The sequence below is a fragment of the Amphiprion ocellaris genome, chromosome 22 (genome assembly GCF_022539595.1).
Source record: "Amphiprion ocellaris isolate individual 3 ecotype Okinawa chromosome 22, ASM2253959v1, whole genome shotgun sequence".
Lineage (NCBI taxonomy): Eukaryota > Metazoa > Chordata > Actinopteri > Pomacentridae > Amphiprion > Amphiprion ocellaris.
The window spans coordinates 27065389-27087931 of NC_072787.1; the positions used below are offsets into that span (position 1 = coordinate 27065389).

Consider the following 22543-nt stretch of genomic DNA (forward strand, 5'->3'; position numbering starts at 1 on the left):
TGATCAGATTTGGAGTCATGTCTATGCACACGTTTTTGTGATTTTGGACAAATTTTTAGTAACTTTGGACAGTTTTCGAGTCACATTGGACAAATGGTTGTCATCTTTGAGTCACTTTGGGCAATTTTTTATCATTTTGGACACACTTCCAGTCATTTTGAACAAGACTTGATTTTGTCTTGTTAGTTTTTGTCTTTTTTGTGCAATTTTGGAGTTTAGAAGTTTAGAACATTTTCACCTAAATTTGAATCACTTTGGACAAGCGTTTGGGATTTTATGACAGATTTTGGGTCACTGTGGACAAATTTTGGGCATTTTTCACTAAAATTTATTTTGCCAAATGACACGATTCTAAGATTCGTTTTTATAAAGGATCATAATGTCAGAAGTGGCGTTGTTGGTGATGCTCATCAATGTTTAAAGTCTCTAAATAGTTTTCTGTGCTTTGGTTCGAAAGTATTTCACCATTTGCTGTCAGGTTTGTGGGTTTTCTGTGAACAGCAGCAGCAGTCGTGTCCTTCAGTCTGGTTTTATTTCTGAATCCGTCCATTTATCAGCACTAACGAGCGTTTTCTTCCTCCACAGCTCCTACATCGGCCGCTGGGGAAACCCGCTGTTCTCCGTCCACGACAACCTGAGTCCTGTGGTCAGCGTGGAGCAGAACTTCGACAGGTCAGTGACGGATCGCCTCCAGTAGAGAGTTTACAGAATATCAGAGTAAATACAGACGTAAAGACGTTCCAGTTTTATTTAAGAGGCTTCCTCAGATCTAACTGACCAGTAACAAACAGGTATTTAGTCCCACATCAGCTCATGTTTACAGATGTTTTTAGTCATTTTGGACACATTTCTAGTCATTTTGGACATGTTTAAGTCATTTAGGATATGTTTTTAGTCATTTAAGACATGTTTTTAGTCAGTTTGGACATGTTTGAGTCTTTTAGGACATGTTTTTAATCATTTTGGATATGTTTCCAATTATTTTGTATATGTTTTTAGTTATTTAGGACACATTTCCAATAATTTTGTACATATTTTAGTCATTTTGGATGTTTCTAGTCATTTTGGAAACATTTCCAGTCATTTTGGACATATTTTTAGTCACTTTGTACATAGTTTTAGTCATTTTGGACACATTTACAGTCATTTTATACATGTTTAAGTCAGTTTGGACATGTTTTGAGTCAATTACTCCTTCCTCCTGTAATTCTATTTTTCTGTGTCTATATGAGTTAATATTTGTGAACCGAAGTGAAGAATTTAAATAAATCATCGTGTTTGTGTTGAATTATCTATCTATGTTTCGATGTTAAATATTTATATATGTATCTATGTTTTGACGGACAGCTTGCTGATTCCTCCCGACCACCCGAGCAGGAAACGAGGAGACAACTATTACCTGAACAGGTGAGACACACCGGTGAATACCCACAATGCATCTGTAGAGAACTTCTTGATGTCAACCTACATGTTATAGATCTTAGCTTAGCTTAGCCTGTCTTAGCTTAGGTTGACTGAACTGAACTGAAAAGAGCGTAAGTTAGCTTAATTTCACTTAATTTATCTTTTCTCAACGTAGCTTAACGTAATTTATCTCAATTTAAGTCATCTTAGCTTAATTTATCCCAACTTACCTTAGCTTAGCTTAACTTCACTTATCTTTTCTTCAGTTAATGTATCTTATCTTAGCTTAGCTTAGCTTAACTTATTTTAAATTCACTTCACTTATCTTCACTTAATTTAATTTAACTTGATTTAACTCATCTTATCTTATCCTAGCTTGATTTACCCTAACTTGTCTTAGCTTAGCTTAACTTCAATTCACTTATCTTTTTGCACCTTAAGTTAGCTTCATTTAGCTTAGTTTAACTCAGTTTATCTTAGTTCATCTTATCGTAAGTTATCTAACTTACCTTAACTTCACATATCTTTTCTCAACTTCATTTTTCTCATCTTAACTTAGATTAGCTTAACTTCACTTAACAAATTTTTTGCAGCTTAGCTTAACTTATTTTAACTTCACTTATCTTTTTGCAACTTAACTTCTCTTAGCTTAACTGTATTTAATTTAACTTAATTTAACTTGTCTTAGCCTAGCTTAACTTCAGTTATCTTTCCTTAACTTAATTTATCTTATCTTCACTTAGCTTAACTGATTTTTGCTTCATTTATTGTTTTGCAACTTAGCGGATCTTAACTTGTCCTTTTTTATCTTGGCTTATCTTAGCTTAGCTTAACCTAACATTTCTTAGCTTAGCTTAACTTATCCTTTCTTATCTTAGCTTATCCTTTCTTATCTTAGCCTTGCTTAGCTTAGCTTAACATTTCTTAGCTTAGCTTATCTTATTCCACCTCTGCAAATGTTGCAACTAACTAGATGTTGTAGGTAGAGAACATCTGAAACTAGCACCTAGCTTAGCATCAGAAACAGTCGCTGATGGTGTTTGTGTCGGAACCAGAACCACGATGCTTCGCGCTCACACGTCGGCCCACCAGAGGGAGCTGGTGAGGTCGGGGCTGGACGCCTTCCTATTGGCCGGAGACGTCTACCGGCGGGACGAGATCGACTCCAGTCACTACCCAGTGTTCCACCAGATGGAGGGAGTCCGACTCTTCTCCAACCACGAGGTAGACCGCCTTCAAACCACCTTCAAACCACCTTTAAATCACCTTTAAACCGCCTTCAAACCTTTAAGCAGATTATCTGGTCAGATTTAGAAAATACATCCGACTAGAGTCAGATTTTCTTTATTTAAGAGGAACTTTCCATCATTTTAGTCATGTTTAATGTCGAGTAACGAAACCTTCATCAGCAAATTCTGATTAAAATGTTCATTATTAGAACACTAAACAATAATACCCACATTATTAATATCAGCTGCAGTTTGTGTAATATTTCATTTTCATGTGTACTTTACTATTCCATCGCCAGTATTACTTTTCTGTTCTCGTTTGTTTTTGTTAACTTATTTTTATTTCTTACTAATCTCTCGTACTTCCATCTCATAAGATGCTCAGTTTATTCTCACGGTGTAGTTTTTACAGTTTTAAAGTACAATCTTCTATAGTATCTCTTCTTATCTCGTCTTTTGTTACTTATCTCATTTTTTCTTTTCTAATCTCATCTCTTTCTTGTCTTATCGCATATGTTCATTTTTATTACGTCTTCTATCGTCTTTCCTTTTCTCATCTAATCTCTTCTTTATTTATCGAATCTCATCCTTTTTTCTTTTCTAATCTGGTGTATTCATCTCCTTTCTTATCTCAGCTCTTCTCTCAGGTGTGTAGTGGTGATCTTCTGTCTCTGTTTGAACGAGGCGGCCGTCGGACTCCAGAGAAGCAGGAAACTCACAGTCTGGAGGCCGTGAAGCTGCTGGAGTTCAACCTGAAGCAGACTCTGACTCGACTCGTCGCTCAGCTGTTTGGAGAAGGTAGGAAGCTGCTGGAGGTTTGAGATGTGCACCGACTGCAGGACACCACAGTTAACGTCCTCTTCTCCTCCTCCTCCTCCTCCTCCTCCTCCTCCTCCTCCTCCTCCTCCTCCTCCTCCTCCTCCTCTCTCAGACGTAGAGATCCGCTGGGTCAACTGCTACTTTCCCTTCACTCATCCCTCTTTTGAGATGGAGGTTCGTTTCCAGGGCGACTGGATGGAGGTTCTGGGATGTGGAGTGATGGAGCAGGAAATACTGAACTCTGGTCAGACACACAAATACACACAAACGAATATGCACAAACTAACACACACACACACACACACACACACACACACACACACACACACACACACACACACACACACACACGCACAAAATAACAACAACACACACTTTGCAGGATTAAAAAAATATAAAACCCATTTCAAAGTGGCTAACTTGCTACTAACTTGCAGCTAATCTGCTGCTAACTTGCAGCTAACCTCCTGCTAACTTGCAGCTAACCTCCTGCTAACTTCCTGCTAACCTACTGCTAACCTGGAGCTAACTTGCAACTAGCTTCCTGCTAACCCTCTGCTAAACTGCCACTAACCTACTGCTGACTTCCTGCTAACTTTCTGCTAACCTGCTGCTAACATTTTGCTACTAACTTGCAGCTAACTTGCAGCTAATCTGCTACTAAGTTGCTGCTAGCTTTCTGCTAACCTGCTGCTAACTTGCTGCTAACTTCATGTTAACCACCTGCTATTTTGCAGCTAACCTTCTGCTAACCTACTGCTAACTTCCTACTAACTTTCAACTAACTTGCAACTAGCTTCCTGCTAACTTTCTGCTAAGCTCTCGCTAATGTGCTGCTAACTTCCTGCTAACTTTCTGCTAACTTTCAGCTAACTTTCGACTAACTTGCAGCTAACTTTCAGCTAACTTCCTGTTAACATGTTGCTAACTTGTTGCTTTGACCTTGAGCAAAGCTGTAGCTGAACTTCACTGCTGCTTGTTCTGATCAATAATATATGTTTCAAGACGCTGTGTGTGTGTGTGTGTGTGTGTGTGTGTGTGTGTGTGTGTGTGTGTGTGTGTGTGTGTGTGTGTGTGTGTGTGTGTAGTTGTGCGCATCATGTGTGTGTGTGTGTGTGTAGTTGTGCGCATCATATTGACTCACTTCAGAGGTTTGTGTGTCTGCTAACACACTCCACTCATCATGAACACAACAACTCTGGTTTTCCTGATTCGATGAAGTTGTTATAGATATTTATTCTCTGTATTTTTATTCTACATTTTTAAAATATTAAAACAGAATATAATTATTCTGACAGTTCAGTGAAAAAGTTCCTGAATTTTCATCACATGACTGCTGGTCACAGATGAGTCATTAACGGAGGATCACAGAATATTTAGTTTTTACAGATGATTTTAAAAATGAAACGCGTTGACTAAAACGATTCTGATGAAAAATCACAATTTCAGGCTGACATTTGGTTGATTTTCCTGATGACTAGTTCAGGGACTGTTGGAAAGCTGAAAACCCAGTGATTCTTTCTGCTTTTACGGTTTCTGACTGATGAATTGTGTCATTTTGGCAATATTTTAAAAATAAGAGGCAGGTTTTGGGATTCAAACGATTAAAATATGAACAAAAATGAACAATTAATTAAATCATTAATCATAATCATCCACTTTAAGCTGTTTTCATGACGACAATAAAAGAACAAACGAATCGTCACGAATGGTTTCGATTAATTTATTGAGAAAAAACTAAAATATTAATCATTAAAACATGTTAATTAACAATAAAATCAACCCATTTATTGATTTTTTTTGTTGACAAACCCCTGAACTGGATCCGTTTTTCTATTTTTACATCTCGGCGTTGAAACATTTGACAGTTTTCTCACATTATTATCACCGCTAAATCCACACTTTGCTCAGTTTTCCACAGTAAAGCTGCTTCGTCTGCTTTTCAGACACTTTGAGACTCGGAGATCGAAGCCGTTGATTATTTCTGGCAGCTGTAAAACACAACATCTGGAGCTCAGAGTCAGATTTTCCTTTGAGCTCGTTAGCAGCTACATGCTAGAAAAGTGCTAAAAAAGCTGCTGTTTGTTCTGTTTCTGACTCCTTTCATCCAGTTACAGCAGATAAATGTGGATCAGTGCAGCTTTAAACTGAGGAAAGTCTGAAAATTCGTTGAGTTTTCCTGTTTGTCAGGAAACTTTGGAGCCTGGATGAGAATCTAAAACAGAGACTTCTGGAGCCGTCGGAGTTTCAAGACGTCCTGAATGTCGTTTCTTTCCAGACTTGAGAGGCCAGAAAATCAATAACGGCACAACGAGCCAACTTTAAAAACTCACTGAGGAGAACGTGTCCACTACTGTTTATGTACACCAAAGGAAAACTCACATTTTACCTCACTGTGGCTCATTTTTCACTGCTATGTCAAGTCCTGCAGCTCTCTGGAAACAGAATGAAGAAGGAGGGAGAAGTCAGAGATGTCTTCTGTCAGTAGGACTCAGAAAAACACAAAGAGACTCAAAATAAACACTAAAGATGCAAAAATGACCAAAAGAAGTCAAAGAAATGACACAGAAACAGATAACAATGGCATGAAAAAGACCCAAAACGGAAACAAAAGATGTAAAAAGACATAAATATGACAGAGAAAAATGAGATAGAAACAAAAAGATTACCAAAAAATCAAATAAATGACACAAAAACAGATGACACAAAAAACACCCAAAACTGAAACAGATGTAAAAAGACACAAATGTGAGAGAGGAAAAATGACCCAAAACTGAGACAAAAGATCTAAAAATTAGATAAAAAGAAACAAAACTGAAGCAAAAGTTGTAAAAATGACACAAACATGACATGAAAATGACTCAAAAAGGACAGAAAACTGACACAAAAGATGCAAAAATGCCTAGAAAAAGTCAAAGAAATTACAGAAAACTGTAAAAGAGAGGCAAAAATGACACAAAGCCAAGACTAAAGATCTAAAAATGAGACAAAAAGACCCAAAACTGAAACAGAACTTGTAAAAATTGCCCAAAATTGACATAAAACTGACACAAAAAGGACACAAAAAGATGCAAAAATGACCAAAAAAGTCAAAGCAATTACAGAAAAAGATGTAAAAAGAGGCAAAAATGACACAAAACTGACACAAAAAGAGGCAAGAATGATATAAAAAGGACATAAAAAGACACAAAAGATGAAAAATGCCCCCCAAAAAATCCAAGGAGACAGAATGAAAAGCAAAAAATGTATTTTTCAAAAATGAAAATAAAAGATCATCAACGTGTAGAACATTTTTGTTTAGATTTGTAATTAGTTTCCCTGCTGGTCTGCAGTTCAGCTCAACATCCCAGAATTTTTGTGTCGTCCCTGTTGGTCACAGCTGAGTCACTGATGCTTTAATAGTTGTGTTGAGGATCACAGAATTTTTTGTTTCTTACAGAATCTGAATAGAACAAATGGTTTATTTTTGGCTATTTTTTCAAACTGAGACATGTAGAATAAACTGATTGTGATTAAATATCAGTATTTAAAGCTCAGGTTTGGTTCATCTCAGCTGCACATCACTGATGAGTAGTTCAAGGACCATTGGAAACTTTAAAATCTGACCATTTTTTTCTGTTTTTACAGTTTCTCGCTCTGATTAAAGGCACTGTTTTGACAGTTTTGTTGACAGGCGTAACAAGGAGAGTAAATCATGCATTTTGATATCTAATAAAACACATTTTTATGCATAAATGATTATCTTTAGCCCAAAATTTGTCACATTTGTTCCACCGTTGCCTCCAAATGTTTCTTTTAAAGGTCTGCTGCGATGTGAAAGTGTGTGTGTGTGTGTGTGTGTGTGTGTGTGTGTGTGTGTGTGTGTGTGTGTGTGTGTGTGTGTGTGTGTGTGTGTGTGTGTGTGTGTGTGTGTGTGTGTGTGAACCCTTACAGTGAATTTAGATCATGTTGGCGACAGTCAGCAGAAGTGTGTGTGAAACTGAGGGATTACATCGGCAGTGTCTCTCTGCCCTTGGTGCTGCAGCAACGCTCTTGACATCCTCATGCACACACACACACACACACACACACACACACACACACACACACACACACACACACACATTCATTTTAAAACACTTTACTTTCACACAAGCACTCAGAAATAAACCCTTTTTGACCTTTTTTAAAAATTCTTTTCTTAATTTCCTATTGACTGGACAGCAGCGGCACAAACACACACACTCATGCACACTCACACACAAAGAAATTAACCCTTTGGAGCCCTTCTTTCATTTGTTTCTTTAGTTTGCTCTTAACAACAATGACAAACACTTGACTGCACACACACACATGGACGTGCACACAGACACACACTCATGCACACACACTGCGATTTACTCATTCTACCTGTTCTTTCATTCTTTCCCTAATTTGCTCTTGACTTGACGTTAGTGACACACACACTCAATCGTACACACACAGAAACACATGCACACACACACTCACATGCACATACACACACACACACACACACACACACACACACACACACACACACTCAGGAATTTACCCTTTTTCATTCTTTCCTTAATTTGCACTTGACAGGACATCAGCCAACATCAATGACACACTGTCACACACACACACATGTACACACTCATGCACACACCCACACACATTCACACACACACTCACACACACACACACACACACACACACACACACACACTTCAACCCGACCCTCTCCTTCGTTCATTCATCTATTTTTTGTTCTCTTTGCCGTCCTCATCGTCTCTCACTACTGTGTGTGTGTGTGTGTGTGTGTGTGTGTGTGTGTGTGTGTGTGTGTGTGTGTGTGTGTGTGTGTGTGTGTGTGTGTGTGTAGTTTGGAGGGGGGGTGGTAGATGGGGGATGCGTTGGGGGTGAGGAGGGGGCGATGAATGAGTGGTTTCCAAGGCAACCCAGCCACACTGCCGCAGTGGAAATGTTGGGGAGGTGGAGAGTGGGGATGAAGGAGGGGCGTGCATGAGGGGGAAGTGTGAGCGTGCACGAGGGGGAAGTGTGAGCGTGCACGAGGGGGAAGTGTGAGCGTGCATGAGTGTATCAAGAGCAAATTGGGGAAAGAATGAAAGAAAAGGTAAAAGTGTTTTAAAATGAATGATGAAGGAAGGAATCAAGGAAGGACAGAATGAAGGATGGAAGGAATCAAGAAAGCACAGAAGGAAGGAAGGAAGGAATCAAGGAAGAACAGAAAGAAGGAAGGAAGGAATCAAGGAAGCACAGAAGGAAGGAAGTTAAGAAGGAAATAATCAAGGAAGAAAGGAAGATAGGAAGGAAGGAAGGATGAAAGAAGGACGAAAGGAAGGCAGGAAGGAAGGAATCAAGGAAGGAAAGGAGGAAGGAAGGAAGGAAGGAAAGATTGAAGGAAGGAACAAAGGAATCAACGAAGGCTAGAAAGAAGGAAGGAAGGAATCAAGGAAGGACAGAAAGAAGGAAGGAAGGAAAGAAGGGAGGAAGGAAGGAAGGAATCAAGGAAGGACAGAAAGAAGGAAAGAAGGGAGGAAGGAATCAAGGAAGGATAGAAGGAAGGAATCAAGGAAGGACAGAAGGAAGGAAGGAAGGATGAAAGTTAGAATGAAAGAAAGACAGAAGGAAGTGATCAAGGAATGCAGGAAGGAAGGAAGGAAGGAATGATTGAAGGAAGGAAGGAATCAAGGAAGGACAGAAAGAAGGAAGGAGGAAATCAAGGAAGGACAGAAGGAAGGAAGGAATCAAGGAAGGACAGAAGGAAGGAAGGAGAGAAGGGAGGAAGGAATCAAGGAGGGACAGAAAGAAGGAAGGAAGGAATCAAGGAAGGACAGAAGGAAGGATGGAGGGAAGGAAGGAATCAATGAAGGATGAAAGGAAGGAAGGACAGAAGGAAGGAATGAATCAAGGAAGGACGGAAGGAAAAACAGAAGGAAGGATGGAAGGAAAGCAGGACAGAAGGAAGCACGGAAGGAAAGATAGAAGGAAGGAAGGAATCAAGGAAGGACAGAAGGAAGGAAGGAATGAAGGAAGGACAGAAAAAGGGAAGGAATAATGGAAGGAAGGAATCAATGACGGACAGAAGGAAGGAAATATAGAAGGAAGGAAGGACAGAAGGAAGGAATCAAGGAAGGATGGAAGGCAGGAATCAAGGAAGGTGTGAAGGAAGAAAGGAAGGGAAAAAAATCAAGGAAGGATAGAAGGAAGGAAGACAGGACAGAAAGAAGGAAGGAAGGAAGGATGAAAGAAGGACGGAAGGAGTCAGGAAGGGAGGAAGGAAGGAATCAAGGAAGGAAAGAAAGAAAGAAGGAAGGAATCAAAGAAGGACAGTAGGAAGGAAGGACAGAAGGAAGGAAGGAGGGAATCAAGGAAGGACAGAAGGAAGGAAGGAATCAAGGAAGGACAGAAGGAAGGAAGGAAGAAATCAAGGAAGGACGGAAGGAAGGAAGGAAGAACAGAAAGAAGGAAGGAAGGAATCAAGGAAGGACAGAAGGAAGGAACGAGGGAATCAAGGAAGGACAGAAGGAAGGAAGGAGGGAATCAAGGAAGGAAGGAAGGAAGGAATCAAGGAAGGACAGAAGGAAGGAAGGAAGAAATCAAGGAAGGACGGAAGGAAGGAAGGAAGAACAGAAAGAAGGAAGGAAGGAATCAAGGAAGGACAGAAGGAAGGAACGAGGGAATCAAGGAAGGACAGAAGGAAGGAAGGAGGGAATCAAGGAAGGACAGAAGGAAGGAAGGAAGGAAAGAATCAAGGAAGAACAGAAGGAAGGAAGGAAGGAAGAAATCTAGGAAGGACGGAAGGAAGGAAGGAAGAACAGAAAGAAGGAAGGAGGGAATCGAGGAAGGACAGAAGGAAGGAGGGAATCAAGGAAGGACAGAAGGAAGGAAGGAAGAAATCAAGGAAGGAAGGAAGGTAGAACAGAAAGAAGGAAGGAAGGAATCAAGGAAGGATGGAAGGAAGGAAGGAAGAACAGAAGAAGGAATTAAGGAAGGACAGAAGGAAGGAATCAAGGAAGGAATCAAGTAAGGACAGAAGGAAGGAATGAATGACAGAAAGATGGAAGGAAGGATGGAAGGAAGGAAAGAAAGGAAGGAAGTACAAAAGAAAAGATAGAAGGAGACAGGAAGGAAGGATGAAAGGACAGACGGAAGGAAGTATGGATGGACGGAAGGATGGATAAAAGGATGGAAGGAAGGAATGAAGAAAGGATGGACAGAAGGATGAAAGGATGGATAGAGGGGAGGAAGGATGAAAGGACGCAAGGACGCAAGGGAGGACAGAAGGAAGGATGGGCAGACGAACAGAGGGACGGAAGGGCCGAAAGAAGAAAAGATGGAAGCAAGGAAGGAGGGGTGGAAGGAAGGGAGGATAGACAGAATGATGGAAGGAAGGAAAGAAGGAAGAGAGAAAGGAAGGAAGAAAGGATAGAAGGATGGAAGGAAGGATGCAAGGAAGGGCCGAAGGAAGGACGTATTGACGGAAGAAAGGATGTAGGAACAGAAGGAAGGATGGAAGGACAGACACAAGTAAGGAATGGCGGAATGAAGGGCAGAAGGAAGGAACCAAGGAAGGGAGGATAGAAGGAAGGAAGAAAGGATAGATGGAAGGAGGGATGGAAGGAAGGATGGACAGAATGATGGACGGATGAAAGGAATCAAAGAAGGAAGGAAGGACAGAAGGATGGACGGATGGAAGGAATCAAGGAAGGAATTACGGAAAGAGACGGAATGAAGGAAGGAAGTGGGGATGGAGGAGCAGAGGGATGGAAGGATGGAAGGAAGGAAGACACACACTCTAGATTGTAAGGTTGTGTGTGTTTCTGAGTGTGCCAGGTTGTGTACTATGTGTGTGTGTTTGTGTAGTTTTACCTGAGTGTGAGTCGAGGACTTTTTTGTCCTCTTTGATTTTGTCTCCATCAGTGTGTCTTTTCGTGTCCAGTTGTGTGTGTGTGTGTGTGTGTGTGTGTGTGTGTGTGCGCGTGTACGCGTGTGCGTGTGTGCGCGTGTGTGTGTGTGTGTGTGTGTGTGTGTGTGTGTGTGTGTGTGTGTGTGTCTGTCCCGGGGGTTTTCCCTCCAGTGTCGGCGGGCAGCATATGGGACTTGGCGCTAATGACCACACCTCCTCGCCAAAACCTGATTTACACACAAACACCCCCTGGGACGAGCGTGTGTGTGTGTGTGTGTGTGTGTGTGTGTGTGTGTGTGTGTGTGTGTGTGTGTGTGTGCGTGCGCGCACGTGCCCACATCAGTGTGTGTGTGTGTGACAAGGGCGGAGACTGAAATCTGATTAAAGTCGTGTTGGCGACAATTAACAGCCTTTCAAAGCTGCAGTCCTGCGGGACTTTCTGTGTGTGTGTGTGTGTGTGTGTGTGTGTGTGTGTGTGTGTGTGTGTGTGTGTGTGTGTGTGTGTGTGTGTGTGTGTGTGTGTGTGTGTGTGGTTCAGGTGCAGCTCCAGTTCTAATCCCGCCCCCCCCCCGCAGCTCTGAATAAATCATGTGACCCCTCCTTTCATCACTTCATCCCTTCATCCATCCATCCAGCTCATTAAACTCGTCTGTTGCCTCCTCTGGGCTTCCTCCTCCTCCTCTTCCTCTTCCTCCTCCTCCTCTCTAATCAGAGGATGGAAGGATGAATAAATAGAAATATGTCTTCCTCTTCTGCCCCTTTGTGTTTTCAGTCTTCTTAAGCCCTGCCCCTCCTGATGACCTTTGACCCCTCATCCCTGATTGACATCCATCCCTCTATTTTATGTTCTTCCATCTTCTTCCACCTAATGATTGTTTCTTATTTTTCTTCTGCTGTTTTCTCTTTCCTTTTCCCTCCATTAATCTCTCATTTTTTTATTCATCTCCTTTTCATTCCTTCATTAATTCACTTTAAATGACTATTTTTTCACAGAAAACACTTAGATTTACGTGCAAACCATCCAAAAAAAAATCTAAATATCCTCGTCTAGAATCTGTTTTTACACGTTTATTCTTTTACAGTGTTTGACTGTAAAATTAAAGTATTTTACTGTATTTACTGCTAAAGCTAACCATCTAACCCTCTCGGCATATTGGTAAAGCTAGCCACAAGCTTAAAACAACCTTAGCTAAGAAAGCTAAAGCTAACCACTTAATCCTGCTAAGATATTGGTAAGCTAACCACATACATGAAGCAACCTTAGCTAACAAAGCTAAAGCTAGCCACAAACATGAAGCAACCCATGCTAACAAAGTTAAAGCCAGCCACAAACATGATGCAACCTTAGCTAAGAAAGCTAAAGCTAACCACTTAATCCTGCTGAGATATTGGTAAAGCTAACCACAAACATGAAACAACCCAAGCTAACAAAGCTAAAGCTAACCACAAACATGACGCAACCCAAGATAACAAAGCTAAAGCTAACCACTTAATCCTGCTGAGATATTGGTAAAGCTAACCAAAAACATGAAGCAAACCAAGCTAGTAAAGTTAAGCTCACCACAAACATGAAGCGTTAGGTAATAAAGCTAAAGCTAATTACAAACATGAAGCAACCCATGGTAGCTAAGCTAAAGCTTGCCACAAACATGAAGCACTCTTAGCTAACAAAGCTAAAGCTAACCACTTCATCCTGCAAAAATATTGGCAAAGCTAACCACAAACATGAAGCAACCTTAGGTAACAACGCTAAAGCTAGCTACTTAATCTTGCTGACATATTGGTAAAGCTAACTACAGACTTAAGACAACCTGAGCTAACAATGCTAAAGCTAAACAGAAACATGAAGCAACCCAAGCTAACAAAGCTAAACCTAATCGCAAATGTGAAGCAACTTAAGCTAGCAAAGCTAAAGCTAACCACTTAATTCCATTCATTAATGTACATCAATATGCATATTTATTATTTCAAATAATGTCAACTATCTGTAAAATAACATTTTTACTGATTTAAATATCATAAAATAAATAGTGTTATTGGAAAAGAAGAAATTATTATTCATGTAAAAATGCTTAATAATGCTGTTTGTGGACAATATTATTATTATTATTATTATTATTATTATTATTATTATTATTATTATTATTATTTTACATTCAACATGTAGTCAATCTGTCTGTTCACCCTGTCAGCCCCAGTACTCCCACTGAAAGCAATAACTGGTGGACAGCTGGTGACCGCACACACACACAGACACACAGTAGTGTGTGTCTGTGTGATGTGTGTGTGCATGCGTGTGTGTGTGTGTGTGTGTCTGCGTGCGTGTTTGTGTGTGTGTCTGTGTGTGTGTGTGTGTGTGTGTGTGTGTGTGTGTGTCTGTGTGCGTCTCTGGGGTGTGCGAAGGGCAGAACAAACATTTGTTTGTGCAGCGATCCGTCTCAGTCCGACCTGCTTCCTCCATAACAAACAGAGCAGCGAGGAATTGAGGTGCATGATGGGAAACAGAGACACACCTGACAGGTAAAACCACAGCAGAGTGACAGGAGAGTGTGAGTGGACAATTAGGAGGAAAACTTCTACAATAACATCCTGGTTATCTGTGAAGTAAATGTGCAAAACAAAGACCTCCATAATGAAATAGGTTAGCTTTAGCTTAGTTAGCCTGGGTCGCTTCATATTTAAGATTATCTTTAGCTTTTATGTCGCTTCACGTTTGTGGTTAGCTTTAGCTTTGTTAGCTTGTGTCGCTTCACGTTTGTGGTTAGCTTTTCTATCATCTAGACAAGATGAAGTGGTTAGCTTTAGCTTTTTTTTAGCAAAGAGATTGCTCATATTTGTGGCTAGCTTTACCGATATCTCGGCAGGATTAAGTTATTAGCTTCAGCTTTGCTAACCTGGGTGGCTTAACGTGTGTGGTTAGCTTTAGCTTTGTTTGCTTGGGTTGCTTCACATTTGTGTTTAGCTTTACCAGTATCTCTTCAGGATTAAGTAGTTAGCTGTAGTTTTTTTTTAACCTAAGGTTGCTTTATGTTTGTGGTTGGCTTTTGCTATTGACCAGGTAAGATTTAGTGGTTAGCTTTACATCTTGGCAGGATTAAGTAGTTAGCTGTAGTTTTTTTAAGCTTCATGTTTGTGGTTAGCTTTACTAATATCTCAGCAGGATTAAATGGTTGACTCTCTGAGACCCAAATCCTGCCAGTTAGCTTGAAAGGCCTGTTATCTGGTGTTAAAATCACCAAGATGTGTTTAGCTTCACTATTATCTGAACATAAGTTAGCGATTTGCTTTAGTTTTCTTAGCTAAGGATGCTTCACTTATGCGGCCAGCTTTGCTATCGACTAAGAAAGATTTCTTGGTTAGCCTTAGCCTACTTAGTTAGCCTGCTTTAAATTTGTGGTTAGCTTGATTATCATCGAGGCTGGATTAAGCGGTTAGGTTCAGCTCTCTTAGCTTGGATTGCTTTGGGTTAGGTTTAGCTTTACCTTTGTCTGGCCAGAATTCAGTTGTTAAGGCTTAGCTTTCTTAGCTCATTTTGCTTTAGGTTATAGTTAGCTAACTATTTCTTCTGCAGGATTAAGGTGTTACTTTTAGCTACTTTAGGGTAATATCAACTTTATTATCATCTGGAAGGATTAAATGATCATCTTTAGCTTTCTTAGATAAGTTTACTTTAGGTTTATAGTTGACATTAATGTTATCTGAGCAGGGTTGAGTGATTAACTTCTGCCAAAATTGGTTTTGGGTTTGCAGGTAGCTTTGCTATTGTCTGGACAGAATAAAAGGTTTAGCTTTAGCCTGCTTAGCCATGGTTGCTTTAGATCCGTAGTTAGCATTATGATGACTTTTGCAGGATTAAGTGATTAGCATTAGCTGTCTTAGCTTACATTGCTTTAGGTCTGTAGTTAGCAATATGATGGTTTGGACAGAATTAAGTGATTAGCATTAGCTGTCTTACGTTGCTTTATGTCTGTAGTTAGCATTAGCATTGTAAAAGCAGGTTAAGTGGTTATTTTTAGCTTGGTTTAAGTTTGTAGTTAGCTTTGTTATTGTATGGGTAGGTTAGCTTTAGCCTTCTTAGCTTAAGTTGGTCTAAATTTGTGGTTCACTTTATTATTTTTTTTTTTTTTTTTTTTTTTTTTTTTTTTTTTTTTTTTTTTTTTTTTTTTTTTTTTTCTTTTTTTTGTCTGCATTTGTTCTCATTGTTTAACTCCACAAAAGGGGAGTCAACATTATATGAGATTGATGCATATTTTAGTCTTGCAACCAAATATTTTAATATTTAGTGCATGTGTGTGACCATCACCGGCCCTCCCTGAAAGCTAAGTAGACCTTCTTTATTAGAATTCCCTATTATAAGCCAGGGAGGGCAGTGCTACACCTCAGTGATGTGTGGGGGAAACAAAGACTGGACAGGACGAACAGGACGAACAGGATGAACAGGGATAGAAAATAACAGGCGTTGCTATTGCAATTAAAGATTGTAAGGTGGTGTGTTATGCCCAACTACTAACTGTCCATCAATAGAAAAAAAAAAAAAAATAAAAATTTGAAAAAAGAAAAGAAAACCAAACCAACACAAAAGAAAAAGAGATTCAATAATAAATGAACAAACGGTACTGAGCACCATAATTGTGTGTGTCTTGATAGTATAGAATAGAATAGAATAGGCCAGAAGAGGATGCTAGTGCGAGAGAGAATGAGTTTAGGGTAGAGACTGGAGAGATTCTCAGCACATTCTGGGGGGACCCATCATTTGCTGAAATGGGACTCGGCAGTAGCTGGCAAGACCTGATCAAACATGCAAGTGTGAAGAACCCCGAAGCCCAGAACAGCAATCACGGCAAGGCAGGGCCAAGCCAACAGGGCACCCCTCCCCCCAGGCAGTAGGAGCCACAGGGCGGCACCCCCAGAGAGCCACCGGGGCCACCGTGAACGACGAGGACCCAGAGAACAAGAGGGAGCAGCTACCGACACCCCCAGCGCGCCCAGACCGACCCAGGCGGCCCGGGGCACGAGGACCCACCCGCCACACAAACCCCAACCCCGCCCACCCCAGCCCCCACCGAACCCCCCACCCCACCACCCGACCCGCCCACCCCCATCCCCTCTCCCTCCCCCGAGGGGGCCAACGGCCCCACACAGCCAGGAAGCCAGACACAGGGGCCGAGCGGCCCACCGAAGGGGCGGCAACCAGCCCATCACAAGGCAGGCCACCACCGGGAGCCGGCCAGAGGAAATCGGAGCCGGGACCCGATGCGAGTCCAGAGAGTAAAAATGGACAGTGTGGTGGGGCCCGGCGATGCCGACAGGGAGGCACCCCCGCATACCCCCCGCACCAGGCCCCAGGCGAGCGCAGTACACCCAGGGCCCCCACCCCCCGCAATGCGCCCTGACAACCCACCGGGACAGAGCCACCACACGCCACTAGCCCGCAGCACAGCCACAGCGCCCACCAAGACGGCCAATCCAGCCCCCGCAGCCCACCAAGAGCCATCGCACCTGCCCGGACCCGTCGGGCACGCAGGAGAACCCCCCCCGACCACAGCCCCCAGGTCCCGGGGACCCCCCAGCCACAGCAACACGGATGATGGTCCACCCCCGCCACCCCATAGCCATAAGGGGGGCCGGGGGTCCCACCAGCGAGGCCATATAGTGAAATCCCCCCATTACTCCCTCATTAATATGTCTCCCGATCCAGACTGGAGACATTATCCCTGCACCGTGATAGTGTTAACCCTGAGTGTCATGTGGTGCATTAAAAGTGGGGAGGCTGGGCGAGGCGTCCAGGGGGCAGGCCAGAGGACCACAGAGGATGGCTACTCTGCAGCCTACCCTGAACCCAAGTTCCCTGAGCCGTCCCAGACCTACCCCCAAGGTGTGAGTGTGTGTGGTGCATTAAAAAGAAATTAGAGAGCAGGGGAGGCAAGCAAGAGGGTGATGGGGAAGAGAACAAGGCCCGTAGAGCCCTGCCATCCGCCCCACCACAGAGCCCATCGTTCCTGCCCCCACCTGCTCTCGGGGCCCTAACTGTTGTGTCCCTATATGTGCCTAAGAGTAACTATATACAGTGATGTGTGAAGTATGTGAAGTGCACAGTAAGAGGCAGTCTGGTGTGGATCCGGCCCATGAGGAGGAGAGCAGCGGGGGGAGACAGGTAGTAAGACCACCGGGTACTGATGCAGAGGGCCCCCAGAGCCCAGAGGCAAGAGGCCGAGGTGGGCCCACACGAACCCGACCGGCCCGGCCAGCACCGAAACCCCCAGAAGTCGCAGCGCGGAGCAGCGCCCCGGTAGGCGCCACAGCCCCACCACGGGCCAGCCGCATGCAGCACCCCGCCCCGGAGGGAGGACCAGGCCGCACCACTAGGAAGCAAAGGGCCATGAGCCCCCACGGCCCGCCCCGAGCCGGCACGTCCAGGATGCAGGGCACCCACCCCGCAGCACCACCGAGACCCCACCCACCCCACCACACCCAAAGACAGCACCGGGCCCGGACAGAAGCCCCCAGCCAGCAGAAACTTATCTCCAGTGGGCGGCACACAGGGCAAAGTACCAGGGCCTGTGCCCGGATGAGCCAGAGCCACCCCCCCAGAGAGACCACCCGGCCCCCATGCCAGACCCCCAGGCAGCGGAGGGCCCCCAGCCCCCCCAGGGGAGGGAGAGGGACGATGACGAGCGGCCAGGCAGGAGAGGAGGGAGGAGGAGGGAAGCAGAGCAGGAAAGGACAGGGGAGCGACCGGAGGGCCGACCCACCCCAAACCCCAGGGCCAGCCAGGGCGCCCCAGAAGAGACCAGCCGCCGCTACCCCCAAGGCCCCGGGAGAGCGCACAGACCCAGCAGACCCAGGGCTCAAAGGGAGAGACACCGGGGACACCCACCCCCAGGCAGAGGGGCCCGAGCCACGCCGGCCCCGCAGAGCCAGAGAGCGACCCCAAGAGCAATAGGGAAGGGACACCACTAGTGCATGCACACAGCCTTGAAGTCCACGGTGCCATCCTACTTAAAAAGGTAGAGGGTTATAAACTGAAATAAAGCAGACAGAAGTCAGACCATACACACAGACAGAATAATAATTACAATTTTATGAGGGAAATGGCATACGCCCACATACAAGCGGAGGCTATAGGTTAATATTTATTGATTTAATAAATGGAGACCATTTTTCTTTGAAGGAATCCAATTGGTTTTTTCTGATAGCAGATATTCTCTCAAGTGAAATGTGTTCTGTGAGGAGGTTCAGCCAATGGATGATGTTGAGGGCTTTCTTATCTTTCCAGTTAACTAAAATAGTTTTTTTGGCAATGGCGATAGCTGCAAGTGTGGGTTGGATATGAATGTCTGGAAGGGCTGTTTGCGTTAGATCACCAATTAGGCAAACGGTCGGGGAATGTGGAATCCCGCAGTCCAAAATATTGGAGAGTTTCTGTGTGATTGTTACCCAGAATTGATAGACGGGTGTACAAAGCCACAGAGCGTGAAAGTAAGTGTCCGTCATGTTTTGGGTGCATTGCGTACATGTGTCTGAGCGTGAGAAGCCCATTTTATACAGTTTATATTGTGTTATATGTGTTCTGTGAAGCACCTTAAATTGGATCAATTGTAAGTTGGTGTTTTTAGTCATTTTAAATGTGTTTTCACAGATTTGGGTCCAAAAATCAGAGTCAAAAGATTTGGATACGTCTTTTTCCCATTTTTGAGTTGGTAGGTGTATAGAGTGTGTCTTTGAGAGTAAACTATAAATTTTTGAGAGATTCTTCTTATTTCTTGGAGAGAGTTTCACAATGTAGTCGACAAATTCAGGTGGCTGTAAATCCGTTGGCTGTAAAGTAGTCTGAAGCGATGGAATTCTACTTGTAATAGTCTTCTTTACCTGTAGGTACTGAAGAAAATTTCCATTTCTTATTTCAAATGTTTGGAATAAGTTTATATATGTCCTAAATGTGTTATCATCCAGAAGGTGATGGAGGTGAGTGACTCCTCTCTCTGCCCATGTGCTGAAATAAAGAGCTATTTTGTTGTTTGCAAAATCAGGGTTGTGCCAGATTGGGGAGAGTATACTGGGTTTTAATTGAGAGCCTGTGATTTCCAGTGCTTTCCACCAAGCAGACAAGGTGGAAGCGATCATAGGGTTCTTGAAGCAGGAGTGATGTTTAAGAGCAGAAGAGATAAAGGGAAGGTCAGAGATTTTGATCTGGTTACAATCTAACTGTTCTAGTTCTAGCCAGGAGTTATATTCTTCATGTGGATGTATCCATTTGGTGAGATATTGTATTTGGTTGGATAAATAATAATACATGAAGTTGGGAGCCCTCCAGTCCCCCTTCGGATTTATTCTTCTGGAGGGTAGTCAAGCTGATTTTAGCCTTTTTATTCTTTGAGTAGAATTTACCAATAGCGGAGTCTAACGATTGGAACCACTTTGATGTGGGTTTAAATGGAATCATGGAGAAAAGATAGTTGATTTTAGGTAATATTTTCATTTTGACTGTAGCTATTCGTCCCAAAAGGGAGATGGGGAGGTTGTTCCAACGCCTCAGATCATCACAGACTTTGTCCAAAAGTGGAGTGAAGTTCAGGTGAACTAATTCTGAGAGTTTGGAGGAAATATTTATGCCCAGATATCTGATGTTGCCAGTAGGAAAAGAATAATGCGAGTTTTGGGCTGCGGGCTTCCACGAGTTTTCTGTTAAAGGTAATATAATTGATTTTGACCAGTTGACGGAGTAGTCTGAAAGACGCGAGAAGGTTGTGATGAGGTTAAATACTTCCTTTACTGAAGTTTTGGGTTCTTGTAGATAAAGTAAAATGTCATCTGCGTATAGGTTAATTTTATGTTCAGACTCCAGAGCGCAGATACCTTTGATATCGGTGTTCTGACGTACAGCTGTTGCTAATGGTTCGATAAAGATCGCAAACAATAAGGGAGAGAGTGGGCATCCCTGTCTTGTTCCCCTTTGCAGACTGAAGCTTTGTGAAGTGATCCCATTAGTGGTGACTGTAGCCTTGGGTGAGTTGTACAGAGCTGATACCCACTGGATAAATGATTCTCCGAAGCCAAATTTGTGGAGCACAGCAAAGAGAAAGGACCAATTGACTTTGTCAAAGGCTTTTTCTGCGTCCAGTGACATAACAATAGCTTCTTTGTTGTGGCGTTGCGTCAAAGAGATTAGATTTAGAAGTCTTCTGATGTTGTTGGTGGAGTGTCGGCCATTTATAAATCCTGTTTGATCGCTGTGAATTATTGACGGGATGATTTTCTCCAGCCTAGAGGCGAGAGCTTTTGAGATAATTTTGATGTCGGTGTTGATTAGTGACAGAGGTCGATAGCTAGAGGGAAGCGTAGGATCTTTGTCTGGTTTCAATAATAATTTAATTGCAGCTGTATTCATGTGCGGACTGATATAACCATTATTTTTAATCTCTGTCACTGTCCTGAAGAAAAGGGGTGCTAACATTGACCAGAAATGTTTAAGAAATTCAGCAGGGAAACCATCAGGACCAGGTGCCTTGCCTGCTGGCATACTGTCTAATGCACATTGTAATTCTTTCATAGTCAATGGAGCATCTAATATGTCTCTGTAATTTGACGTTAGTTTGGGCATGTTTAAATTGTTGAGAAAATTATCTATATCTTCTATGTTTGGGTTAACTGCTGCTGAGTATAAACTCTGGTAATAATTATAGAAGGTCTGGTTGATTTCCTGAGGTGACTGAGTATATTTTCCTGAGGAATCCTGAATTGCTGTTATGAAGGATTTTTCTTTATTGCGCTGGAGTTGGTTCGCCAGAAATTTTCCTGATTTATTATTGTGTTCGAAATCATTATATCTTAGCTGTTGTAATAAAAACTCTGTTTTCTTGGATAGGATATTATCGAGGTTTAGTTTTGCATTTTGTAGTTCGGACCATAATTGATCACTTGGGTTTATTGCATAATTCTCTGTAAGTTGTTTAATTTTTTCTTCAATTTCTTTCTCTGTTTGTAGATCTTTTTTTTTCTTGTATGAGGAGTATGATATTATTTTACCTCTGATTACGGCCTTTCCAGTTTCCCAAAGCAAAGATGGGGGTAAGTCAACAGAGTCATTGTTTTTTAGAAAGTCTGCCCACTCACTCCTTATTACTCGATCAAATTCTGGGTCTTTGAGTAGAGAGATGTTGAGGCGCCAAGTCTGAGGAGGTTTAGGGATGGAATCTGTTTGCAGGCTGAGTGATATTGGTGCGTGGTCGCTGATAATGATTGGGTGGATTTTAGTAGTGACTTTATGTGCGATAGAGTTATTTAAGAGGAAAAAGTCAATTCTTGAAAATGTTTTGTGTACCGCAGAGAAAAACGTATAGTCCCTCTTTGTTGGGTTTTTGAGTCTCCAGACGTCGTCTAGTCCGAAATCTTTCATATAGTCATGTATGACTTTAACTGATTGTGATTGTTTTACGTGTATTGGACTATTAGATCGATCTACTGAAGGGTTTAAAACTATGTTGAAGTCACCACCGATAATAGTTATTGAGTTAGCAGATAAGTCTGCTAAGTGAGAGAAAACAGTGTGAAAGAAGGCTGGATCATCATTATTCGGAGCATAGAGGTTTACAATAGAATATAATTTATTAAAGATTGTTGCCTGGATAATAATATATCTGCCCTCTGAGTCCGTTACTGTACTGTTTAAAGTGAATGGAATTCTCTTATGGACTAGAATGGAGACCCCTCTTTGTCTGCTGTTATAACAAGATGAAAAGATGATACTATAATTCGATTCTGATAAACATTTTTCTTCCGACTGTAGTAAATGTGTTTCTTGAAGGAGCAAAATATCTGCTTTTAATTTAGAGACATAGTCCATGATTTTAACTCTTTTTGTTTGTGAGCGTATGCCATGAACATTCCAGGCTACAATATTAAACTTGAACATAGAGAGAGAAGATGTTCTGTCACTGAGTATGTAGTAATGTAATATAACATCTGTGTGTGTCCTTGTGAGCTTTCTGTTGCTGTCTGTGAGCTGTGAGTGTTGGAGAGAGATGTATACAGCAGGTCAGGATCTATATATACATTATATAATAGCACATCATTGCCTGGAAAACTATCAACAAACACATTATAAAACATACAAGCACAATAAACATGGGGAGTACATAGAGTGTGAGTGAGAGTGTGGGGGGTGAGTGTGTGAGAG

General features: G+C 42.3%; 1 protein-coding gene across 1 annotated transcript in view; it reads left to right on the forward strand.

The window, feature by feature from the left end:
• fars2 (phenylalanyl-tRNA synthetase 2, mitochondrial) overlaps window positions 1–22543 on the forward strand; it is a 117832-nt gene that overhangs the window by 20645 nt on the left and 74644 nt on the right. Inside the window, exons 3-7 of the mRNA XM_055007294.1 lie at window positions 586–672; window positions 1348–1407; window positions 2460–2628; window positions 3269–3431; window positions 3565–3696. Of these exons, the coding sequence (XP_054863269.1) occupies window positions 586–672; window positions 1348–1407; window positions 2460–2628; window positions 3269–3431; window positions 3565–3696 (611 nt within the window). The remainder of the gene's footprint in view (window positions 1–585; window positions 673–1347; window positions 1408–2459; window positions 2629–3268; window positions 3432–3564; window positions 3697–22543) is intronic.